Here is a 27706-nt window from a genome sequence, read left to right as displayed (position 1 = left end):
CGTATGTTCGCCGGCCGGGGTGGCCGAGCGGTTCTAGGCGCTACAGTCTGGAACCGCGCGACCGCTACGGTCGCAGGTTTGAATCCTGCCACGGGCATGGATGTGTGTGATGTCCTTAGGTTAGTTAGGTTTAAGTAGTTCTAAGTTCTAGGGGACTGATGACCTCAGAAGTTAAGTCACATAGTGCTCAGAGCCATTTGAACCTACCGCATGTTCTTCGGCGCTTCTATTTAAAATACACGCAAACGCATATCTGCTAGAAGTCACATCAATGTGCACAGTTACTCGATTAAATTTATCGTATTTAAACAAACTGGAACATATTACACTAGAAAAACAACGCTGGCAGTTTAAGTGAGGATAGTAAAAGAACTCCAGTACTGATAATGTTAAAATGGTTCAAATGGCTCTGAGCACTATGGGACTTAACTTCTGAGGTCATCAGTCCCCTAGAACGTGAAACTACTTAAACCTAACTAACCTAAGGACATCACACACATCCATGCCCGAGGCAGGATTCGAACCTGCGACCGTAGCGGTGGCGCGGTTCCAGACCGTAGAGCCTAGAACCGTCGGCTACCCCGGCCGGCATAACGTTAAAATGTGGGAAGAGATATGACACATATTATAAAGAGCAGTCGGCAATTAAATAAGGGCAACGTGCACGTGGTAATTTACGATGTACACGGTACAAAAGGACAAAGTGGAAACGTTGCACCAGCAATTTCAGATTTTGTTTAGTGATATTTTCTGAGTATTTTGGTGTAACGGATCCGTGGTCTGTGGCTCGTTGACAGGGCGATTCTTATTAACGTTTAAAAATCCCCGAAGTGACGTAGACGACATTGACACCTCACCGCACGTACAGCGGTTGAGCTTACCGGTCTGTCGCACCTGATCATCCCAACCCAAGTTTTCATGACGGTGTGACTCCGGGCCTACGGGCAAAGCTGTAGCACGTGAAGCTCAGATTCGAATCTTCCATGTGACAGGAAGTACTTTTTTTATTGGGTTAGAAGTTGTGTGTTTACACTGAGGTAATTTTTATTATTTCATTTACCTGTCTCGCGCCCCTCCCCCTGGTTTATTTCAGTCAGTACAACAAAAAAACTAGCGTATTGCGTCACAACTAAACGAGTATAAGCTTCTGCATTGCGTCGCTACCAGTAAATGACCTATGTTTTACTTACTAAATAAAGTCTGCGAACACACACACACAAAAAAAAAAAAAAAAAAATACAAAATAAGAAAAACTTTTGCTTGGTTGCAACGAGGGCAACCATTTTGTAACTTCTACGTTTGCAACAGATCACATTTACAAAAGTTGTTCGAAAACAGAGTAGCCTAGCGGAGAATGTGCAGCACTGCTCCAAACAGGCGAGTGTAAATGTCTTGTGACTAGGGCCTCCCGTCGGGTAAACCGTTTGCCGGTTGCAGTTCTTTCGATTTGACGCCACTTCGGCGACTTGCGCGTTGATGGGGACAAAATGATGATGATTAGGACAACACAAAACCCAGTCCCTGAGCGGAGAAAATCTCCGACCCAGCCGGCTATCGAACCCGGGCCTTTAGGGTTGACATTCTGTCGCGCTGACCACCTTTTTTATTTATTTTCATTTTGTTCGCATTAGTTCGTTGCATCTGCTCGGGACGGACGTCGTAAGACATCCATTTAAGTTCGTTATTGACCTGTTAACTCAGTTTTTTTATTACAGAGGGCACATTACCCTCTGACCGAACACGCTGAGCTACCGTGCCGGCTGACCACTCAGCTACCGGGGACGGACAATAGGCGAGGGTAAAATCGACAAGCCCAACTGCTCCACGTGCGGCGACGTACGTCATCTGGTGACGTCACATATTCAACACTTGTCACCCATGATTCGGGTATTTCCCGACGTTCGCGGCCCCATGCGTCTTATATTAAATTACTTGTCTGATTGTCATCCACGCCGCTTTGGGGTTTTTAAGCGTTAACAAGAATCACCCAGTAGATCAGTAACGCTGTTGTAGTCTTTGTCACGAAGACTTGTTTGAAGCAGATCTACACACCAGTTTTCCCGTTAAACGCTTCTCCATCCCATAGTAGCTACTGCAAAGTGCATCCCTTCTAACCTCCGTACTGTAGGTCAAGCCTTGGTCTCCCCCTACACTTTTTACCTCACCCCCGCCCCACAAATTGTCAGTTCCTGATACCTGAGGATGTGGCCTATCAACCGTTCACTTCTTTTAGTCATGTCGTGCCATAAATTTATTTTCGCCCTAATCGAATTCAGTACCTCTTAGTTATGCTATCTACCTTTCTAAGCTACAGCATTCTTCTGTAGAAACATATTTCCAAACATTCTGTTCTCTTTTATTCTGTACTATTTGTAGTCAATGTTTCACTTCTATATGACGATACGCTTCCTAACACTTAATTTTATATTCGGTGCTAGCAAATTTCTATTTTTCTAAAACACTTTTGTTGTTCTTGTCAACCTCCATATTCTGTCCCTTCTACATCTGACATACTCCATTTTTGGCTCTCCAAATAAAAAAAACCTCTTCTACTCCTTTTAGTGTCTCATTCCCTAATTACCTCAGCATCATCTGATCCAAATCGAATATGGAACTAACGAATTTGTTACAAATGTCTGCAGAGATAATTGCTGTAAGACGCGGTAACACCTCACCCTTCCGCCCAATAAATTCTAGGAAGCATCCGGTCGCCAGAAAAAGGTAATTACTCGAACTGCCCATCAACGTGGTGGCTAGTCACCAGTAACCTTGATGCTTCGAAGGCCGATCGATTTCTACACCTAGAAACTTTCCTTTATCACGAGATTCGTCACAAGATAACGCGAAGTTCACCTACTTTATAACGCAATATCACTAGCAGAGCCACTCGAATGTGAGTGGTTGGCCATGATCGCGAAGACTGGTGTATTTCGCAACTATTGCAGCATTAATGTTGGTGGCGAAGACAAGCTGCACTAGGAAGACGAAACTAGTGTGGCTCCAAAAGAAAATCCCCCAAAATTCTGCTTAATAATCAGACTGTCAAAACATTAACAGATATCGTTCTGGTCCAGTCTTCGAAACAACTTTACCTACCACGGTACCAATTGCAATGAGAAAGTACAGTATGATGTGGGGTTATGAAGAAGTATGGAACTGACCTATACTTGTTTGAGGGGAATGGTGGACAAAGATACCATTAGCTTCAGCGCGCGAATGAGTAGCTTTAACCGTAATGATGAGCTCTAATTTAGTTTCTAAAATGTTGGCGAATTTACAGCTCACTTTGTGCTATACGTGCTCCACTATGATAGTTAACATGTTAGTTTATGACGTGATGCTTGTTAATGGTTAAGATGTGTCATGCCTCTGATGACGATGTCATATTATATCTGAGGATGGTCCGTTCCTGACCAGAAACGGTCGATTAATAAAGTGGCAATACAGCTGCGTGCAAACCATGATTTTCGAAAAATTTCTAAAAGCTGTAGATCATCGGCTCCTCAAAATAGTGAGGAAGAGAAATTGTCTGAATGTGGTTCTCTGCACCCTCTACTAAAGACTAACTGGAGAGTAATGAAGTAGATGTAGAAAAGAATATATGAATGATTTCTTCTCCACGGATTAACGTAGAATCATTTTCCCATTGTCGATAAAATTAGCTTCGTTTCTTGCTTAACACTAGGCAATGTTACTATCACTTCAGTGCAATGAATAGATTCTTCCTTCAACACGAATACGGTAGATTAGTTGCCCAGTCGACGGCACCCTTAACCCTACAGCGGCTATCAGCGTATTGTTTGGAGAACTCCCCAATTTATTCGGAATGGTACTATTACAAGTACTCGTCGTACGCACTTAGCGTCTTCATCCAATCATTTTTAGTGTTGGCCTACAACGAATTGTCTGATTAGAACAACGATGCCAATTTACATTTTCCTATACGTATATTCACTACAGGAATCGACACAAATGCAAACAACGATCGCGTGGAGCGCAGTTCGCTCTTTTCACCCCCGAGACACCGAAGGAAGCAGATGTCGGCGATCAGGTTGACGCCGAGTTCCTTGACTTCCAGAAAGCGTTCAATAAAATTTCGCACTGTCGTCTACTGAACAAAATATTATACATTATATCAGACCAGCTTTGTGATGCATTAAAGAGTTCTTAGCTAGTGGAGAGAAAATAGCTTCGGTCGTATACCAAGGAGTGTTGTCGGATCATCATTGTTGACCGTACATAGGGTGCAAAAAATTACGTACACAAAATTTTAGAGTATCTGCAGAAGATAAAAAGAGATGTCGCTGATGCACCATTTCCCCTCTCCGGTCTTTGCAGGTTCTGACGCTAGTGATGTTCGGAGACTGTGTTCAGACTGCTGTGTGATGAATATTGTTTTAAGGATGTTGCTGAAAATGTTATCAGTTTCCATTAACACATAACTGGCATCTATGTGCTACTGATTGTCTAACTAGCTTAAAACAAGCGTTTCACGAGTAATGGCTGCGTTGGAGGAAAACGGGCAAACGGCTGTTCCGGAGTGTCTATCGCTGTGTTGGGCATCATCAGCGCGCACATGTCAGTGGTGCATTAATGTAAATGGACCACGTTTTCAAGAACATTTCTAAACCTATATACACCACAGGACAGTTTGAACACCTTCTAGATAACGGCAGGAATTTCGTGGAGCTGCGCGCTGTGATGCTAGAAGTCGAAACGCTAGAAAGTTGTGGCGAAATGCTGAGGGAGTTGTAGTGGCGCTGCTGCTACGGTCGCAGCTTCGAATCCTGCCTCGGGCATGGATGTATGTGATGTCCTTAGGTTAGTTAGGTTTAAGTGGTTCTAAGTCTATGGGACTGATGACCTCAGATGTTAAGTCGCATAGTGCTCAGAGCCATTTGAACCATTTTGAGTTGCAGAGCATCGAAGCTAGGTGCAGCGACTGCCAGTTGGCCTCAACACAAACAGATATACTGTTGTTGCTGTGGTCTTCAGTCCTGAGACTGGTTTGACGCAGCTCTCCATGCTACTCTATCCTGTGCAAGCTTCTTCATCTCCCAGTACTTACTGCAACCCACATCCTTCTGAATCCGCTTAGTGTATTCATCTCTTGGTCTCCCTCTATGATTTTTACCCTCCACGCTACTCTCCAATGCTAAATTTGTGATCCCTTGATGCCTCAGAACATGTCCTACTAACCGGTCCCTTCTTTTTGTCAAGTTGTGCCACATACTCCTCTTCTCCCCAATTCTATTCAATACTTCATCATTAGCTATGTGATCTACCCATCTAATCTTCAGCATTCTTCTGTAGCACCACATTTCAAAAGCTTCTATTCTCTTCTTTTCCAAACTATTTATCGTCCATGTTTCACTTACATACATGGCTACACCCCATACAAATACTTTCAAAACGACTTCCTGGCACTTAAATCTATGCTCAATGTTAACAAATTTCTCTTCTTCAGATATACTATTGCGCATGAATAGGCAGGAAGACCCACTATTATACGATTACACGATTGCAGAACAGTCACTGGAGTCATTCAAATCCGTTAAATATTTTGGAGTACCCTTACGGATCGACTTAAAGTGGAACGACAACTCAACACTAATCACAGGTAAGGCAGATGCCACGTTGAGATTCATTGGAAGAGTCCTCAAGAAGTGTAGTCCACTCACGAACCAACGAAACAGTCATTTGACCGATACCTGAATACTGCTCTAGAGTCTAGGACCCGTACCGGACAGGATTGGTAGAGTTAATAGAAAAGATCCAAAGAAGAGCATAGTGTGATAACTTCAGCTGGTAAACACGAAAGCGTCACGAAGATGTTCATCCAAAGCCAATGGCAGAAGCTACAAGAGAGGCGTTGTGCATTAGTGTGAGGGTAGTTGATAAGATTTCGAAAGTGTACTTTCCTAGAATAGTCAAGTAAATATGTCGCTCCCTCGCCGGCCGGAGTGGCCGAGCGGTTAAAGGCGCTACAGTCTGGAACCGCACGACCGTTACGGTCGCAGGTTCGAATCCTGCCTTGGGCATGGATGTGTGTGATGTCCTTAGGTCAGTTAGGTTTAAGTAGTTCTAAGTTCTAGGGGACTTATGACCACAGAAGTCGAGTCCCATAGTGCTCAGAGCCTTTTGAACCATTTTTTTTTGTTGCTCCCTCCTACACACATGTCGCCAAAATACCATGAAAAAATTAGAGATATTCGAGCTCATATGGAGGCCTAGCACTCGCGACTGAAACAGGACTGTACCCTCCGCCACACACCTTACGGTGATTGTGGGGTACAGATAAATGCATAGAAAAACACAGAAAATGTTACGATGAGCGGGATCTTCTCATGAAATTTCAATCACCAGTTTTCTCCTCCGATTGCGAAAACATTCTGTTGCCACCAACTTACATAGGGAGTAATGATCATCACGATAAAATAAGAGAAATCAGGGCTCGCACGGAAAAATTTAAGTGCTCGTTTTTCCCGCGTGCCGTTCGAGAGTGGAACGGTAGAGAGACAGCATGAAGGTGGGTCATTGAACCCTCTGCCCAGGCACTTTATTGTGAATAGCAGAGTAATCACGTAGATCCATCGAACTACAGACCTATATCATTGACGTCAGTTTGCAGTAGGGTTTCGGAGCGTATACTGTATTCAAACATTATGAATCACCTCGAAGGGAACGATCTATTGACACGTAGTCAGCATGGTTTCAGAAAACATCGTTCTTGTGCAACGCAGCTAGCTCTTTATTCGCACGAAGTAATGGCCGCTGTCGACAGGGGATCTCAAGTTGATTCCGTATTTCTAGATTTCCGGAAAGCTTTTGACACAAGCGACTTCTAATCAAGCTGCGGGCCTATGGGGTATCGTCTCAGTTGTGCGACTGGATTCGTGATTTCCTGTCAGGAAGGTCGCAGTTCGTAGTAATAGACGGCAAATCATCGAGTAAAACTGAAGTGATATCAGATGTTCCCCATGGAAGCGTCCTGGGATCTCTGCTGTTCTATATAAATGACCTGGGTGACAATCTGAGCAGTTCTCTTAGGTTGTTCGCAGATGATGCTGTAATTTACCGTCTACTAAGGTCATCCGAAGACCAGTATCAGTTGCAAAGCGATTTGGAAAAGATTACTGCATGGTATGGCAGGTGTCAGTTGACGCTAAATAACGAAAAGTGTGAGGTGATCCACATGAGTTCCAAAAGAAATCCGTTGGAATTCGATTACTCGATAAATAGTACAATTCTCAAGGCTGTCAATTCAACTAAGTACCTGGGTGTTAAAATTACGAACAACTTCAGTTGGAAAGACCACATAGATAATATTGTGGGGAAGGCGAGCCAAAGGTTGCGTTTCGTTGGCAGGACACTTAGAAGATGCAACAAGTCCACTAAAGAGACAGCTTACACTACACTCGTTCGTCCTCTGTTAGAATATTGCTGCGCGGTATGGGATCCTTACCAGGTGGGATTGACGGAGGACATCGAAAGGGTGCAAAAAAGGGCAGCTCGTTTTGCATTATCACGTAATAGCGGAGAGAGTGTGGCAGATATGATACGCGAGTTGGGTGGAAGTCATTAAAGCAAAGACGTTTCTCGTCGCGGCGAGATTTATTTACGAAATTTCAGTCACCATTTTCTCTTCCGAATGCGAAAATATTTTGTTGAGCCCAACCTACACAGGTAGGAATGATTATCAAAATAAAATAAGAGAAATCAGAGCTCGAACAGAAAGGTTTAGGTTATCGTTTTTCCCGCGCGCTGTTCGGGAGTGGAATGGTAGAGAGATAGTATGATTGTGGTTCGATGAACCCTCTGCCAAGCACTTAAATGTGAATTGCAGAGTAATCATGTAGATGTAGATGTAGATTAACCAGATTCCGAACTCGGATCTTTTGGATGTTTCTCGACACCAACAGCCAACAGCATAAGGTCAGACAGGTGATGGCGCTTCTGTTTCTTTACCAAACGCAGCAAGACGATCGTGTTTGCAGAACTGAATAACAAGTGTCCACTCGCGCTTCGGGGCCCGCCAGCTTCTTGTACGTTACCTGCTGCCAGTATCCGCCGATGGGGTGTATCCGCTTGTTGAAGTTGTTGAGGTTGCTCATGGCGGCCTCCCTGCGGCGTCTCCAGAGACTCGGCGGCGGCGGAGGAAGAAGTGACGGATGGTGCGTCGGACTGGGCGAGAACTGCGCGCGGAGCGACTTTAAGTAACAATTGGAGCGCGGGAGGCAGGGGAACGGCGCGGAGCGGCGCGGTACAAAGAGGCAACCCCCCTCCTCCCACCTCCTTCACCCACCCACCAGGGCGCCGGCTATCACACGATAAGCTCACCAGGTGGCTGCACCCGCGGGAAGATACCGCCGCACAGTGGAAAATGGCCTATTCACCTGTGTCTAGTATACGGATCCCGACGTGCCTCCGACGCTGTTATTGATAGACCAGGGCCTCCCTCGAGCGCCAAGTACCAAATTCGAGTTCCGACCCTGGAAGAAATTTTTACCACGCGGATGTGCCCTTGATCTACAGACCATAAGCGTTCGTTTCGAGACTTATCTGCAGCTTTCTGGGAGTCTGAAAGACTAATGTAGCAACCGCGCTACCGCTAAATTTCACAACATTAGTATATAAATCGAAGGGTTGTCATCTGGTCAAAGTTTGCCGTCCCAGCTCTGGTAGTCGGAGCACATACTAAACCAAACAAAATGGTTCCAAATGGCTCTGAGCACTATGGGACTTAACTTCTGAGGTCATCAGTCCCCTAGAACTTAGAACTAGTTAAACCTAGCCAACCTAAGGACAGATTGAAGCGCCTAGAACCGCTCGGCCACTCCGGCCGGCAAACCAAACAAGAGCCCATGGAGCTGGTAGTGGCAGACAATGCAAATTACCACATACGGTTCGTACAACAAAACCCGGAGGTTAGTTAGAACGTCCGAGTGCTTTAATTGGCATGGCCGGCCGCAGTGGCCGAGCGGTTCTAGGCGCTTCAATCTGGAACCGCGAGACCGCTACGGTCGCAGGTTCGAATACTGCCTCGGGCATGGATGTGTGTGGTGTCCTTAGGTTAGTTAGGTTTAAGTAGTTCTAAGTTCTACGTGACTGATGACCTCAGGTGTTAAGTCCCATAGTGCTCAGAGCCAACTTTAATTGGCATAGTCCTTTTCGGGGTAGTATACCATTGCCTTCCTCCGCTCTTTGAACTGACTTCCCCATCCAGTGATAGGATCACATACAATTTAACGTGGACTCCGAAACACAGTGAATCAAAATCATTTTTCACATTAACAAACATTGCCGAAGGTAGAAAAAGTGGTACGTGACAGGTCAAAATCCTAGGAGTGACCAGAGATCGAAACCGTAATCTTTGGATTTGCATAGAGGTGGTGGTTGGCGGTAAGTCCCTACGGAACCAAACTGCTGAGATCATCGGTCCCTAGGCTTACACACTACTTAATCTAACTTAAACTAACTTACGCACATACACACCCATGGCCGAGGGAGGACTCGAACCTCCGATGGGGGAAGGCGGGCGAAGGCTAGGCGCCTAGACCGCGCGGCTACCCCACGCAGACTTGGATTATTTTACCGTTTTTTTTTTTTTTTTTTTTTTACAATTTAGTCACTGACAAGAAATAGGACTGAAGCGAAGTCAAGCACTATACTATTTATGAAGGAAATAAATTTCTTAAAGAAGTCTGTGGTCATTGGGGATAATTTGTGAATAAAGCTCTCTAGATGTTTGGAAAAAAAAAATGAAGTCCCATGCTTCCTTACAGAGCGTAGGGGAACGATGCGGGAGACCCGCACCGCCATACTAGGCAAGGTCCTAATGGAGGTGGTTTGCCGTTGCCTTCCTCCGACCGTAATGGGGATGAATGATGATGATAAAGACAACACAACAACACCCAGTCATCACGGCAGGAAAAATCCCTGACCCCGCCGGGAATCGAACCCGGGACCCCGTGCTCGGGAAGCGAAAACGCTACCGCGAGACCACGAGGGGCGAACGTTTACTACATTTATTTAAAATGTCGGTTTGATTACTACGATTATCAGATGAAAAGTTAGAATTTGTAAACCATCGTTCATTTTCAGTACCAATGAAACCGATCACCTAGGTTTTATTAACACCGAGCTTTCTAAGTTTTCATCTGATGATGAACCATACCGACGTTACAAAGAAATACATTAAGCAATCTAGACGGGTTTTTTCACAAAAGAAGTCAAGCACAACAATGAGCACTTAACTTGTATAGTGGACTATGAGGAAATTGAAAATCGCAACTGATAAATAAAGCTAGAAATTAATCAAAACAAAGAATAATGCAAAGAATTGCAAACGAGGCACTAGTTTGATGTAAAATAAAAAGTTTTGTAGGATTTGTTCTTCCAGTCAACAGAAATTTGAATTCTAAACTTCTGTTTATCATGTTTAACAAGTTTTGTACCAAGGTCTATTATGAACTTTGGTTGTGACGGAACGAAAGTAATGTTGGTGTGTGTGAATTCTTAAGGGACCAAACTGCTGAGGTCATCGGTCCCTCGACTTACACACTACTTAAACTAACTTATGCTAAGAACAACACACACACCCAAGTCCGAGGAAGGACTCGAACCTTCGGCGGGAGGGACGACACAATCCGTGACATGGCGCCTCAAACAGCGCGGTCACTCCGCGCGGCAATAATGTTGGTTCTCATCTCTTTATTTTATCACGCCGATAGTTGAAAATTGACTTTGGTCAGAAAAATGTTGCATGTGGGAAATAAATATAATGTAGCGACAGGTGTCTAAAGATGCTGCCATTTAAATAGAATAACAAACCTGAATCTGAGCATATATCTCAGCGAATGGTCTGGCTTCATATCACAATTCGCAGAACTCAGCAATCACAAGTTAATAGGTTTACATAAAGCAGTTACAAAAGGTTACCAAGTTTATAATTTCGGCAATATTTGATTAGGATGACTACTCTCGACTATGGGAGCAGCATCTATCCGTAAAGGCACATCCCGCCGAAAACCCACTGCAAAAGTTAGTACTGTACAGCACAGGTGCCTTCAGAACGACAGCGAACTGTAGCTAACTACTGGTAATGCAGACGCTGCTGTAAGACAGCAAACTCAAATTATTGGCCGAAGAAACGAGAATACGATGAAGTAAAAGATGTATTGGGACAAAACGCTTTTAACTAAGTAGATATCAGAAATAGAGATGCGATAAATATGAAACAGACGGCATAAAAAGTCTTTCGTAATACTCGAGAAAGAATGTAACTGAGTTACCTCTAACTAGAGCATGCATTAGTGCACTCTCTGACTGATCTCTGAATGTAAACAGTTTATTATTTACTAGCGAAAAATGCGACATGGGAGTGTGAATATGGTGCCACAACGCTATCGTCACAGCATTTAACGTTCTATTGCCCTAAGTGCGCGGTGACTGTACGACACAAAAGAAAAGAGTTAACACTCTTTCATATATGGCGTTGTTATGAGAGGCGCAGAACTAGTAGTCAAAATTCTATTACATACACCATATCTTCAGAATCCCAAAGATACTTCGACAGACAAACAAAGCCTTTTTGGGGGAAAGATTGCTCCTGGTGACTAAACTAACCAATAATGATAAATCGTCTTTATTTCTTGCAAAAGATTATTTTGACTTTCTTACTTATTAACGAGGTATTTTGGTTGCTTCTATTCTCTTACTGTATTTTATGCTATTGGTTCAAATGGCTCTGAGCACTATGGGACTTAACATCTATGGTCATCAGTCCCCTAGAACTTAGAACTACTGAAACCTAACTAACCTAGTCATTTTTATGCTATTATTTTTGTTATTGTTTCAGTTATATCTTCTATGGTAATACGTTATATTTAGTATATTTACACATACGGATAGTCTGCAGTAGTTGTTAGCTGCTCACTGCACATAAAAAACCCTGTAACTGTGTACATGAGTCCCTGCTTACAGTACGAAATCCACGAGAGGAAACATTAATTTCGGAACCTCCTTAGGGCTACGTATTCGGCGTTAGACTATTCTTTTTCCGTAAATGGATTCATTCATTCCTGCTCTTTCAATTCCATCCAGTTTAGGAGTACAGCACAAAACTTACTGCGCCAATAATGAATTTTTTTCTATTTGTTCCTTCGTTTTCTTCTCTTTTCGATTCAGACATCTATGAAGCACTGTACTTTCATCATTGATCACTGCTCCTTCGTTTTATCCTATTCTCTTGTCCATGGTGTACACACGCTACGAGAATTGCCTCTTCGAAACCTTTGATTACTTTGGAGTTTGGTAATGAAAGCTTCCCTTCGTCGGTATCTATTTTCTGTGATTTTTTATCTGGCAAAGCCTTCTGAACCTCTTTTACCCAATACTAGCATAAAAGCACTTGCCCGCGAAAGGCGAAGGTCAGGAGTTCGAGTCTCGGTCCGGCACACAGTTTTAATCTGCCAGGAAGGTTTCATACCAGCGCACACTCCGTTGCAGAATGAAAAATTCATTCTGGTTACATTCCCATTCCCCAGACTGTAGCTAAGCCGTGTCCCTGGAATATCTTTTCTTCAAGGAGCGTTAGTCCTGCAAGTGCCACAGAAGAACTTATGTGAGGGTTGGAAGGTAGCAGACGAGGTACTGGCAGAAATATAGCTGCGAGGAAAGGTTGTGAGTCGAATTTGGACTTTGAGGATAGGTCGTCAGTCGTGCTTGGGTAGCGCAGGCAGTGGAGCACTTTCCTGCGAAAAGCAGAGGTCTCGAGTTCGCATCACGGTCCGGCACACAGATTTAATCTGTCAGGACGTTACATATCAGCGCACACTCCACTGTAGAGCGAAAGTTTCATTCTCAATACTAGTATAATTTGGCTTTATTCCCCACAAGAAGCGCGAGTGTTTGACATGCGGATCTTCTGCTATTAATTCTCTGCATGTGCGAGCAGTCAAACATTTTTCAATAGTTGTGTCAGAGTTCTTCCTGTTTCGGTATAAAACTCTTGATTTTATTTTCTCATGTATGAACCGCCTCGTTTTTCTCGAGGTTTCAATTTTTTCTCCTTTTTATTTCACCGTCCGCCCAAAAAGTTCCGAGACTGATTTTATTCCTAACGTATAAGTGACGTCAGTGCACAAACTACATTGACAGCTTGAATTAACAATTGAAAGTAACAGATGTACATCCGACCAGACAGCTGAGAAGGCAGTGTTAAGTAGTGTATGTACGGCCGTAGTGTATCAGCTTTGTTGTGTTACAAACTTCAATACAGCAACATCTCTAAATTAAGTGTACAAGACATTCTCTGGAATGTTTTGAAGAAACGAAAAGTATGGGCAAAGTTTGTCCCGTACTGCTTGACCCCTTGACAAAACAACACACTTGGAAGTGTGTCGCGAGTTGACTGAACTGCAAAACGCTGTCAGCTCTCTTCTAGAAAAAAATCTCGATGAGTGACGAGTCTTGTCAGTTCAACATTACCACAAAGCGAGACAGCGCCGAAACTCACATGAACGGTCAACGCTTTGACGACATAACACTCGTTCAGGCCAATACGATGCGTGACCTGAACAGCACCCCAAAAAATAAAATTTGCTGACAGTTTCACATGGTAGTATGAACGTCATCTGTGTTGTACTCGGGTAGATGGAAACTACGTAGAACCACCATCCTAACATTCCTGTTTTTACTAATTCAGTCTTGAAACTCTTTGGATTGATGCGGTCTGTTGCACTTCGATTCCGTATCTCTTTGGATCCATCTTCGATCTACTCTGACCGTATTTCTTGTTCCCTCTTTCCTTGTACGTGGTTCCACTATTCGTTTCTGCAATAGACAATATTTCCTTCGAAGATTCAAATTTTCTACTGCTGTCGCTTGTTCATGTTTCTCGTTCACTACTTCTCGTATAAATCATCTACGAAAAAAGTTACACCAACGTATACATGCGCTGTGAGTAGAAAAATACTTGTGGACGTGAAGCTGTTAACGTACGACACGTCCCTGGCAGTTGCTGGTTGTGTGTCACTGTTAATCTGTCACTTGTTACGTGTCCTTGTAGGAATGTTACTTCCTTTGTTTTATCTTGAGTACGACTGGGTTACGCCAATAGTTTTCCTCTTCACCAGCACGCTGACTACAACTGTACGGTGCCAAAACAAAACGCAAGTCCCGCTCGATTGCCGTTAAACAGTTTACTCAGTGAAATCCGAACGGCGTTGCCGAAAAAAAGGGAGACCGCATTCACTTCCTCGTGATGCAAAAACGGATAGTCATGGCCTTGAATAGAAGTAGAAAAAAAGAAGTGAATGCGGAAGGGCGCTGGTCAGACAAAACCGCGGTCTGCCTGACATTCACAGGCACTTCTGATCTAATGCTGTGGTTCTTACAGTTACTTTGCGAGAAAGCGAACAGGAGGGAATTTATTGTTTTAACTTCACGCCAACGTAGTTTCGTCGGAGGCTAAGAATGCCAAATATTGTAATATTATTATTTTTTGTTGTATGATGCAATTCCTTCGCGCTTTGCGAACTTCTCGTTCGTTGGAGCAAATGTAGGTTGTAATGAATCTGGTGTTATTTTCTACTGACATTCCTCAGTGAGAAACGAACATTACACCTGGTCATCAAGATTATGCAAATACGAGGACCAATACGTTCAACGTGTCACTGAAACAAGTTTGCACTACAATGCAGCAGCTATTCGTTGAAAAAAGTATGCACAGATCTCGTGAATTGCTTGTATATGAATTTTGCACTGTTCGTCAGACGTACAATAATTACTTCTGCCAGCCATGGCGGAGCAGGAAAGATACACCGGATCTTATACTCTAAAAGTGATCAAAGCTGCTGGACGACGTTCAAGGTAGGTTGAGAGGACAGAGGAAGTGTCCAAGTTCCTGAGCACGTTGGTCAAGTGACGCCATAACGGAGTTAACAGCGGAAATGGAGCCTTATTCCCTCGAAGACGCACTTGTTAAGGAATATTTTGTGTATTACATGGTACACCTTTACTCAAAGACAATAATGAAACTGAAGTCATCACGATTTCTGATGGTTTCCTGGACATTACAAAAGGCTGGACAAGGTTTTTAATGGGGTGTGTGACTACCACGGACGGCAGTGTACGCTCTGCAATGTACGAGTGTTGCCCAGAAAGTAATGCACCGCATTTTTTCGTCAACAATTCTTTATTGAACATAATGAGAATTACACAAACGAAAGGATAGTGTTTTATCTACACATCATATTTTTCCACATAATCTCCATCTCGTTCTACGGCCTACCTCCAGCGCGAAACAAGGGCGTGTATGTCCCGTCGGTACCAATCCTTCTGCTGGTGGCGGGGACACACTTCCTTTGCTGATTGACAACTGCCGAGCTGTAATGCGTCTGTTCTCGCGAATGTCAGGTGTGACAGGCGTGGATGGTCTCCCCGGGCGCTGCAAATCTCTCCGCGGCTCTATCGAACCACCTTCTAATGAACTCACCTTCCGTGCCCAGCGACGTACTTCTGTCGACAGCAGGTGCTCCATAGACTATGCACAAGCGTTTGTGAATATTCCCCACAGTTTCTTTCTCTGCAGTGAGAACTTCAATGACGGCACCTTGCTTGTAACGTACATCACCTACAGACGCCATTTTGAAACTGACCTAGAGCTACGCTATCTGTAGGAAGTGACGGAAACTTGGCGCGCTCACTCACGAGGGGACCTTCTGGGAGGTGCATCGAGTTATGAGCTCCCACTTCGCCTGCTTATAGTGCGGATAGGCACCTATCACACCCTAAAATTGTAGGTGCCAATGCGGCCTCGTTTTTGAAATATTGCCTGTTAAAGTTTGGGCAGTTCTTTACATACAGAAAAGTTTCACTGTTGTGGCAAGTGAGCGAGTACCCGAGTGGCAAGCGAGTGAGACTTCCGTCCAGGTGACCCTGGTTCGAGACCCGTCTGTGCTACTTTTGTTTCTTTTTTTTTTTCAAATGCCTGTTTTAATTTATAATTAATCATGAAAATTCCGCAAGGAAACTATTGTGTACGACGAAATAGTTATATGGAGTGACAAAAGAACAATAGTCCACCACAAAAAAGAGCGAGAAACATGGTGAACAGTGTGTGGAAGGTGAGAACACAAAGATGTGATTATATGGCAGTGATAAAAGTGGTAGTGCGACCTCCAGACCAAGTGTGAAGAAACGCAGATCAGCAAATTGTAAGTAATTACTTTTTTTACAAAAAAAATCGCCAAGTGAACTGTTTAATAATCTAAAACTAACAAAACTGTATCGTTATAGATCCCACTGGTGAAGCCTTAGAACAGAAGAAGGCGAAACGCGTATGGGATAAATAAAGCAACTAGCAACAGGAAACGACAGTTTTATTTACAAAACGAGTATTTATATGCTTGCTGCGGAGGATGGCCACACAAACAAATTTGTTGTTCAACATTTTTGATGGTACACAATTTTTTCACGTGTGTAATAACTTGAAAATTGAGTAATAGGCCTACAACTTCTATGTATTTTGTGTAATTAAATGACTAATTTTGACTATGGTGTTGTTTTATGCTTAGAACTTTATGGCTTTTTAAGTCAGTATACATCTAAATGGAATACATTGCATGTAGCAGATGTCAAGCTTAAAAAGACTGAGCACACCGGCCCTAAACCACGCTGGACGGGCCGACCCACAGTACAGGGACTCGTGCTCCATCATTGCCATGCTGATAATCTGTACGGCACAAGCAGAAAGAAGTCTGTCATGACAGGTGCCACACATGGCAAATGGCCGGTTTTCTGTATACCTTGCATCCATATAACTACCTCAATTGTCACAACGTTGCCAAGAACCTTTAAGACACATTTTACACTGAAGGTCGTCCAACTGGATGGTATGCGCTGCTTGCTTCAGACGCTATTCGTTGCTCAGAGCAAGTTTCCCACCCGCTGTAGCTTTGCTGTCGCCTGGTAGCTGAACTGTAAGTGTGCTGATTGGGGAGCCAGTTACTTACATAATGTTCTCCAGAGAGGAAGTGACTACGGCTACTGCAAGTGCTATCTTTATGAATGAATACAAAATACAGAAAGTAAAGTATTGGTGTTACCCAATAACTAGTTACCTCCAGCATATACTAGCTTGGTGCTCACACTCACTGAAACCTTTGCAGTCAGATCTGTGTGAGCACTGGCTACTGTTGTAAAACTACCATAGGCTACCGTAGACACACAGATTACGATAGTTTTTCTAGTAGCTTTGGTCAGTTAAAGTCATACTCACATTACCTGCACATAAAGTTTGTTGCATACCTATGGGCGTTACCTCATAATGATTACTTTCTTTACGTATGCGATCAGTGCCTTACTTTGAGTCATCTGTCTACTGACTGGTTTGATGCTGCCCACCACGAATTCCTTTCCTGCGCCAACCTCTTCGTCTAAGAGTAGCACTTGCAACCTACGTCCTCAATTATTTGCTGGAAGTATTCCAATCTCTGTCTTCCTCTATAGTTTTTGCCCTCTACAGCTCCCTCTAATACCATGGTAGTCACTCCCTGATGTCTTAACAGACGTCCTATCATACTGTCCATTCTCCTTGTCAGTGTTTTCCACAAATTCCTTTCCTCTCTGGTTTTGCAAAGAACTTCCTCATTCCTTACCTTTTTAGTCCACCTAATTTTCAACGTTCGTCTGTAGCACCACATCTCAAATGCTTCGATTCTCTTCTGTTCCGGTTTTCCACAGTCCATGTTTCACTACCATACAACGCTGTGCTCCAAATGGTACAAGATGTTCGAAATTCTGAGAAAAATCGGGATGAGCTAAAGGGAGATACCGGTAATTCTCGTATACAATATGTACTAGAGCCAAGAGGGAATAATAAAGAGTGGGAGACCAAGGATGAAGCGCTCAGATTAATGGGGGTGTAAGACAGGGATGTAGTCTTTGGCCCCTACTCTTCAATCTGTAAATCGAAGAAGCAATAATGGAAATAAAAGAAATTTCTCAGAAATTTAGTTCCAATGACAAGCGATGACGTGTCTAGAGACGCTCCGCACAGCGGTGGGACACTGACCTCAGTGTCGACCTCCATACGGCCCGACAACCGAGAGAGATAGTCTGGGGTTCAATTTCTTTTCACAGCAGAACACCTTTGGTTGCATCCGCGGCACCCTTACAGCACAGCGGTACGTCGACGATATTCTACGCCCCGTACTGTTGCTTTCATGGCAAACCATCTTGGGGTTACATTTCAGTAAGATCATGTCCAGCCGCCACCAGCATATAGCGAGAGTTTCTGCCGCCTGTCTTCGTGCCTGCCAAACCCTCCCTTGGTCGGTAAGATAGCCGGATATATACCAAATTGAGAAGTTTAGAGCATTATGGGCAGGGCCCTCTTAACAGCTCGAAATTTTGGCGATCTAACGCACCAGTTGGACAGAATTGGGCACTATCGCGTTAGTGACATGCTCAATTTGTGTAGCTTCTTCTCTTCAATAAATCATCCCATTTTTCTGAAATTGTAATCATTTGTTTGTCTGTGTATGTACATCACATCCCACCCCGATAACTCCTTTATGATGCGCCGTTTTTTTTCCCCTTAGATTACACTCGTATGTACACGTATATGTTCAGATTATGTGTCTGTATCAGACCTGAGTTTCTCCCCGCGTATACAGTGTTCAAATAACTTACGGATATGCAGCCGGGTGACGTCGTTTGACACTCGTCCATATTTCGAAAAGTCAACACCCTGTTACTTTCAAGGCAAGAGAGTAGGAAGGAAGCTGTCGTTTAATTCTGTTGATTCGATTGGGGTTGTCAGGGGCCTTGAAAATGACAGGACGAAGTCACCTGGCTGCGTTCCCGAGAGCTATTTGAAATTTTGTCATGACTGGCCCTCCCAAGGTTGTCAATAATTCTGAGGGAATGGCGTCTATTCCAGGGGCTTGTTTCCACCTATGGCTTTCAGCGCTCTGCCAAAATCTTCTCGTATCCATCTAGTTTCTCTTCCCTTTCTATCATGTGGCCTTTATTTCCCTCGTATAGCCCCTCTATACGTTCCTTTCACCTTTTGTCTTTCCCTTCTTGCCCCTTACTGACTTATTACCTGAGCTCTTGACAGTCGTCCGCAGCTCGTGGTCTCGCGGTCGTGTTCTCGCTTCCCGAGCACGGGGTCCCGGGTTGGATTCCCGGCGGTCCAGGGATTTTCACCTGTCTCGAGATGACTGAGTGTTTGTGTTGTCCTCATCATTTCATCATCATTCATGCAAGTGGCGAGACCGGACTGAGCAAAGATTGGGAATTTGTACAGGCGCTAATAACCGCGCAGTTGAGCGTCCCACAATCCAAACATCATCATCATCGTCATCTTGACAGTCGTACAGCAAGAAACAGCAAAATAAAACAAGCATCAGTATCTCAGATAAAAGCAGATTCATTTAATTAGAAGACAAAACGAGAAGTGATGTAAGATGGAGATCACACACGAAGAACAGGCACACCTACTTATACCGGCGCCATTCATTGTGAGCTGGTAGTTTTCCATGATTCTAGCCGCAAGGACCGCCGTAATGCTGATTTACTGCAGACAACGACAGCCAGATACAATACAATTCTCGAGACACGTTACGTGAGGTTTCTGAGAACACGCAGTGTAGGAGAAAGTGTTCTACATTCAGAACAGAGGCAGCTCAGAGGTCTTGCTCTTATATGAATGAAGAAGAGCACAAGGGCGTTAGCAAAGTCGCGGTCCAAGAACCTGCAATGGGTGCACACGCACCTAAGCGCGCGCGCGCGCGCACATACACACACACGGGGAGAGAGAGAGAGAGAGAGACAGACAGACGGAGGGGGGGGGGGGGGGCGCACTCAAACACACACACACACACACACACACACACACACACACACACACACACACGGAGAGAGAGACAGACAGACGGTGGGGGGGTGGGGGTGGGGGTGGAGGAAGCCGTCGTTCAATTCTGTTGATTCCATTGATGATGAAATACCGGGTGATCGAAAAGTCAGTATAAATTTGGAAACTGAATAAATCACGGAATAATGTAAATAGAGAGATACAAATTGACACACACATTGACACACCATCATTCCTCAACAATAGCTGTAGTCAAGGAATAATGTTGTCAACAGCACTGTAAAGCATGTCCGGAGTTATGATGAGGCACTGGCGTCGGATGTTGTCTTTCAGCATCCCTAGAGATGTCGGTCGATCACGATACACTTGCGACTTCAGGTAACCCCAAAGCCAATAATCGCACGAACTGAGGTCTGGGGACCTGCGAGACCAAGCATGACGAAAGTGGCGGCTGAGCGCACGATCATCACCAAATGCGTTTTAGACAGGTAAGTGCCGAGTAAAACTGTGAGGGACGGGAAAAACCCACCGTGGCACAACAACAAAGTTAGGAAACTACTGCGAAAGCAAAGAGAGCTTCACTCAAAGTTTAAACGCAGCCAAAACCTCTCAGACAAACGATGTCAAAGTTAGCGTAAGGAGGGCTATGCGTGAAGCGTTCAGTGAATTCGAAAGTAAAATTCTATGTACCGACTTGACAGAAAATCCTAGGAAGTTCTGGTCTTACGTCAAATCAGTAAGTGGCTCGAAACAGCATATCCAGTCACTCCGGGATGATGATGGCATTGAAACAGAGGATGATACGCGTAAAGCTGAAATACTAAACACCTTTTTCCAAAGCTGTTTCACAGAGGAAGACCGCACTGCAGTTCCTTCTCTAAATCCTCGCACAAACGAAAAAATGGCTGACATCGAAATAAGTGTCCAAGGAATAGAAAAGCAACTGGAATCACTCAATAGAGGAAAGTCCACTGGACCTGACGGAATACCAATTCGATTCTACACAGAGTACGCGAAAGAACTTGCCCCCCTTCTAACAGCCGTGTACCGCAAGTGTCTAGAGGAACGGAGGGTTCCAAATGATTGGAAAAGAGCACAGGTAGTCCCAGTCTTCAAGAAGGGTCGTCGAGCAGATGCGCAAAACTATAGACCTATATCTCTGACGTCGATCTGTTGTAGAATTTTAGAACATGGTTTTTGCTCGAGTATCATGTCGTTTTTGGAAACCCAGAATCTACTATGTAGGAATCAACATGGATTGCGGAAACAGCGATCGTGTGAGACCCAACTCGCTTTATTTGTTCATGAGACCCAGAAAATATTAGATACAGGCTCCCAGGTAGATGCTACTTTTCTTGACTTCCGGAAGGCGTTCGATACAGTTCCGCACTGTCGCCTAATAAACAAAGTAAGAGCCTACGGAATATCAGACCAGCTGTGTGGTTGGATTGAAGAGTTTTTAGCAAATAGAACACAGCATGTTGTTATCAATGGAGAGACGTCTACAGACGTTAAAGTAACCTCTGGCGTGCCACAGGGGAGTGTTATGGGACCATTGCTTTTCACAATATATATAAATGACCTAGTAGATAGTGTCGGAAGTTCCATGCGGCTTTTCGCGGATGATACTGTAGTATACAGAGAAGTTGCAGCATTAGAAAATTGTAGCGAAATGCAGGAAGATCTGCAGCGGATAGGCACTTGGTGCAGGGAGTGGCAACTGTCCCTTAACATAAACAAATGTAATGTATTGCGAATACATAGAAAGAAGGATCCTTTATTGTATGATTATATGATAGCGGAACAAACACTGGTAGCAGTTACTTCTGTAAAATATCTGGGAGTATGCGTGCGGAACGATTTGAAGTGGAATGATCATATAAAATTAATTGTTGGTAAGGCGGGTACCAGGTTGAGATTCATTGGGAGAGTCCTTAGAAAATGTAGTCCATCAACAAAGGATGTGGCTTACAAAACACTCGTTCGACCTATACTTGAGTATTGCTCATCAGTGTGGGATCCGTACCAGATCGGTTTGACGGAGGAGATAGAGAAGATCCAAAGAAGAGCGGCGCGTTTCGTCACAGGGTTATTTGGTAACCGTGATAGCGTTACGGAGATGTTTAATAAACTCAAGTGGCAGACTCTGCAAGAGAGGCGCTCTGCATCGCGGTGTAGCTTGCTCGCCAGGTTTCGAGAGGGTGCGTTTCTGGATGAGGTATCGAATATATTGCTTCCCCCTACTTATACCTCCCGAGGAGATCACGAATGTAAAATTAGAGAGATTAGAGCGCGCACGGAGGCTTTCAGACAGTCGTTCTTCCCGCGAACCATACGCGACTGGAACAGGAAAGGGAGGTAATGACAGTGGCACGTAAAGTGCCCTCCGCCACACACGGTTGGGTGGCTTGCGGAGTATAAATGTAGAATGTAGATGTAGACGCGCGCAAGAGATCTTTCACGCGTCTAGCAATGTTTTTTTTGCTTTTTTTTGGGGGGGGGGGGGGGTTCTAATAAAACCCCATGTCATTCCAAGCATGTGTGTCAATTTTTACCTATCTACATTATTCCGTGGTTTATTATGTTTTCAAATTTATACTGACTTTTTGATCACCCGGTAAAATATAAGGGAGTTGTCAGGTGTCAAACGTATTTCCGTCCCTGCTCTGTTATTTATTTCGACGCTTAAATTTCGCTATGCTTAGTTTCGGATACGCAGGGTTCTGTCTTTAAGTTTGAATAAAATACACATTAAAACTCATTTACGAATTCGACACGTATCAGGATCACTACCACATTCCATAAGTAGTAGCCATCCGTAAATGCTTTTATCTTAGCTTGTGAATTTCAAATAAGTGTAGTATAATTTGACCATCAGAATAAACAGCACAACTGAGAGGGAATTTATATTTGGAATAAAAATATGTTGTGGTTTACATTGCAAGTTTGCATCCTGTCAAGGTAGTCAAAAGTAATTCACATATTTCTCTGCTCTCCCCGACAAATAATAAAAGTGAAACATAAATTATTACCTTGTAAGTTGCAATTAAAATTGTCATTGGAAAAAATTCTAATGAAGTTGCAAGTTCGTGAGGATAGTTGAATGAATAATCAAAGAATGAGCATGAAGTGCCTCGTTTTTTTTATCGTGAGATAGTCATACGGCTACTACACTGCAATAGTACTTGGGAAGTCCATACAACAAGTGTTAAATCATTAATATCAGTTGAATAGGATCAATGAAATAATCAGAATGTTAATTAGACTTGTATAGCTCGCCCAACAAGATGAATAATTTTTTGGTAAAATGCAGCTTGTAATAAGACAACAGTTCTATATAGCTTGTATCCTTCCTAAGAGACGTCAGGCGCATTTTCTCTGAAGTTTTGACAGGTACTTGGTTTTTCAGGTTTACAGTGTGTAGTTGGAGTCAGCTAAAACAAAGACTGCTCCTCATGTTATTCAGTCAGCGCCCAGTGGCGAGGGAAAGCGCCCGTTTTTTTCCCGTTACATTCCTTGGAGCAGTCCCAGGGTAGTCTAGTGCGATATTTGTTTTACCAATATGTAGTCACAGGGACAGTAAGAGACAAAGAATATCCAGTACTCCAGCAGCAACCGAGCAGCGCTGCTGCATGTAGTATCAAATCAGTGTGGACCAAGCTGGTGCCGTCGCTGCTGGAGTTTTTTACTGTCCCTGGTAATACTTATACATAAAATTAATATCGCGCTAGACACATGTGGGACTGATACATCGACTGAACACGTAAAATTACGCTTCGAAAGTCATTTTGCTTGTAACGTGAAACAAATGGGCGCTTTCCGTCGACAATGGGTGTCACACGAAAACACAAGAAACTCTACTGAGACAGGTTGAAACGCACAGTGGAACTGTAAGGATGTCGGAACGGACCCAGTTGAAGTTTGCTGAAACTGAAGCTGGAAATGGACAGTTAAAATGAAGTGACAATGAACTACGAAATAAAATGGAATATAGTACACTACAGGCCATTAAAATTGCTACTCCACGAAGATAACGTGCTACAGACGCGAAATTTAACCGACAGGAAGAAGACGCTGTGATATGCAAATGATTAGCTTTTCAGAGCATTCACACAAGGTTGGCGACGGTGGCTACACCTACAACGCGCTGACATGAGGAAAGTTTCCAACCGATTTCTCATACACAAACAGCAGTTGACCGGCGTTGCCTGGTGAAACGTTGTTGTGATGCCTCGTGCAAGGAGGAGAAATGCGTACCATCACGTTTCCGACTTTGATAAAGGTCGGATTGTAGCCTATCGCGATTGCGGTTTATCGTATCGCGACATTGCTGCTCGCGTTGGTCGAGATCCATTGACTGAAAGCAGAATATGGAAACGGTGAGTTCAGGAGGGTAATACGGAACGCCGTGCTGGATCCCAACGGCCTCGTATCACTAGCAGTCGAGATGACAGGCATCTTATCCGCATGGCTGTAACGAATCGTGCAGCCAAGTCTCGATCCCTGAGTCAACAGATGGGGACGTTTGCAAGAAAACAACCAACTACACGAACAGTTCGACGACGTTTGCAGCAGCATGGACTATCAGCTCTGAGACCATAGCTGCGGTTACCCTTGACGCTGCATCACAGACAGGAGCGCCTGCGATGGTGTACTTAACGACGAACCTGGGTGCACGAATGGCAAAACGTCATTTTTTCGGACGAATCCAGGTTCTGTTTACAGCATCATGATGGTGGCATCCGTGTTTGGCAACATCGCGGTGAACGCACATTGGAAGCGTGTATTCGTCATCGCCATACTGGCGTATCACCCGGCGTGATGGTATGGGGTGCCATTGGTTACACGTCTCGGTCAACTCTTGACGGCACTTTGAACAGTGGACGTTACATTTCAGATGTGTTTGATGAAGGCTGCCGGTCTTGCTTACGAGACGAAGGCAGAGCTCACCATCTGCAGCATCGTTGACAGAACCGACTGCGGACCTTTGGTGCAGAGCCGGGTGGAGGGTGTGAATCAGAGCCTCAGACGGTTTTGCGACCGTATTGGCTGCAGATTCCTTGACTTGCGCCATAGGGTGGTGGAGTTTCGGGTTCCGCTGAATAGGTCAGGAGTTCACTACACTCAGCTGGCGGCTACACGGGTAGCGGAGGCAGTGTGGCGTGGACTGGGCGGTTTTTTTAGGTGAGAAGGCCTCGGGAAAGTACGGGGTGGGCTGCAATCTCAAAGAGTGCATGGCAAATACAGGACGTGCTTGGATCAAGGAACAGTCGGAATTGTAGTTGTAAATTGTTGTAGTTGTGCTGGGAAACTCCCTGAACTTCAAGTGCTAATAGAAAGTAAAGAAGCTGAAATCGTTATAGGGACAGAAAGCTGGCTAAAGCCTGAAACAAGTTCTGCAGAAATTTTTACGAAGTCTCAGACGGTGTTCAGGAAAGATAGATTAGGCAGAATTGGTGGTGGAGTGTTTGTGTCCGTCAGTAGTGGTTTATCTTGTAGTGAAGTCGAAGTAGATACTCCGTGCGAATTGGTATGGGTGGAGGTTATACTTAACAGCCGAACTAAGTTAATAATTGGCTCCTTCTACCGACCCCCAGACTCCGATGATATAGTTGCTGAACAGTTCAGAGAAAATTTGAGTCTCGTAACAAATAAATACCCCACTCATACGGTTACAGTTGGTGGGGACTTCAACCTTCCGTCGATATGTTGGCAAAAATACTTGTTCAAAACCGGTGGCAAGCAGAAAACATCTTCGGAGATTGTCCTAAATGCTTTCTCCGAAAATTATTTCGAGCAGTTAGTCCACGAACCCACGCGAATTGTAAATGGTTGCGAAAACACACTTGACCTCTTAGCCACAAACAATCCAGAGCTAATAGAGAGCATCATGACTGATTAGTGATCACAAGGTCGTTGTAGCTAGGCTCAATACCGTTTCTTCCAAATGCACCAGAAACAAACGCAAAATAATTTTATTTAAAAAAGCGGATAAAGTGTCACTAGAAGCCTTCCTAAAAGACACTCTCCATTCCTTCCGAACTGACTATGCAAATATAGACGAGATGTGGCTCAAATTCAAAGATTTAGAGATTCATACCTCATAAATTGGTAAGAGATGGAACTGATCCCCCATGGTACACAGGTCCGAACGCTGTTGCAGAGGCAACGGAAAAAGCATGCGAAGTTCAAAAGAATGCAAAATCCCGAAGATTGGCTAACATTTACAGACGCGCGAAATTTGGCACGAACTTCAATGCGAGATGCCTTTAATAGGTTCCACAACGAAACATTGTCTCGAAATTTGGTAGAAAATCCGAAGAAATTCTGGTCGTATGTAAAGCACACAAGCGGCAAGACGCAGTAAATACCTTTGATGCGCAGTGCCGATGGTACTGTTAGCGACGACTGTGCCGCTAAAGCGGAGTTATTGAGCGCAGTTATCCGAAATTCCTTCACCAGGGAAGACGAATGGAATATTCCAGAATTTGAAACACGAACAGCTGCTAGCACGAGTTTCTTAGAAGTAGGTACCTTACGGGTTTCGAACAACTCAAATCGCTTGATACGGGCAAGTCTTCAGGTCCAGATTGTATACCGATTACGTTCCTTTCAGATTATGCTGATACAACCGCAATCATATACAACCGCTCGCTCACCGATAGATCTGTACCTACAGATTGGAAAATTGCGCAGGTCGCACCAGTGTTTAAGAAGGGTAATAGGAGTAATCCATCGAACTACAGACCTATATCATTGACGTCGGTTTGCAGTAGGGTTTTGGAGCATATACTGTATTCAAACATTATGAATCACCTCGAAGGGAACGATCTATTGATACGTAATCAGCATGGTTTCAGAAAACATCGTTCTTGTGCAACGCAACTAGCTCTTTATTCGCACGAAGTAATGGCCGCTATTGACAGGGGATCTCAAGTTGATTCTGGATGAGGTATCGAATATATTGCTTCCCCCTACTTATACTTCCCGAGGAGATCACGAATGTAAAATTAGAGAGATTAGAGCGCGCACGGAGGCTTTCAGACAGTCGTTCTTCCCGCGAACCATACGCGACTGGAACAGGAAAGGGAGGTAATGACAGTGGCACGTAAAGTGCCCTCCGCCACACACCGTTGGGTGGCTTGCGGAGTATCAATGTAGATGTAGATGTAGATGTATTTCTAGATTTCCGGAAAGCTTTTGACACCGTACCTCACAAACGATTCTAATCAAGCTGCGGGCCTATGGGGTATCATCTCAGTTGTGCGTCTGGATTCGTGATTTCCTGTCAGGAAGGTCGCAGTTCGTAGTAATAGACGGCAAATCATAGAGTAAAACTGAAGTGACATCAGGTGTTCCCCAGGGAAGCGTCCTGGGACCTCTGCTGTTCCTGATCTATATAAATGACCTGGGTGACATTCTGAGCAGTTCTCTTAGATTGTTCGCAGATGATGCGTAATTTACCGTCTGCTAAGGTCATCCGAAGACCAGTATCAGTTGCAAAGCGATTTAGAAAAGATTGCTGTATGGTGTGGCAGGTGGCAGTTGACGCTAAATAACGAAAAGTGTGAGGTGATCCACATGAGTTCCAAAAGAAATCCGTTGGAATTCGATTACTCGATAAATAGCACAATTCTCAAGGTTGTCAATTCAACTAAGTACCTGGGTGTTAAAATTACGAACAACTTCAGTTGGAAAGACCACATGGATAATATTTTGGGGAAGGCGAGCCAAAGGTTGCGTTTCATTGGCAGGACACTTAGAAGATGCAACAAGTCCACTAAAGAGACAGCTTACACTACACTCGTTCGTCCTCTGTTA

The 27706-nt window shown here is 44.1% G+C and overlaps 1 protein-coding gene across 5 annotated transcripts in view; it reads right to left on the bottom strand.

The window, feature by feature from the left end:
- The window catches only part of LOC124545815 (bifunctional 3'-phosphoadenosine 5'-phosphosulfate synthase), a 361076-nt gene that overhangs the window by 152802 nt on the left and 180568 nt on the right, over positions 1-27706 (bottom strand). Inside the window, exon 1 of one of the 5 annotated variants that reach the window (XM_047124763.1) lies at positions 8055-8175. The exons of 3 other annotated variants lie outside the window; for them this stretch is intronic. In XM_047124763.1, coding sequence (XP_046980719.1) covers positions 8055-8114 — 60 coding nt within the window. In that variant the 5' untranslated portion in view covers positions 8115-8175. Of the gene's footprint in view, positions 1-8054; positions 8176-27706 lie in introns of those variants that run through there. One more of the 5 variants, XM_047124765.1, reaches the window with a different exon arrangement.

The sequence above is a fragment of the Schistocerca americana genome, chromosome 8, assembly GCF_021461395.2.
Source record: "Schistocerca americana isolate TAMUIC-IGC-003095 chromosome 8, iqSchAmer2.1, whole genome shotgun sequence".
Lineage (NCBI taxonomy): Eukaryota > Metazoa > Arthropoda > Insecta > Orthoptera > Acrididae > Schistocerca > Schistocerca americana.
This window is presented reverse-complemented; position numbering and strand designations above follow the sequence as displayed.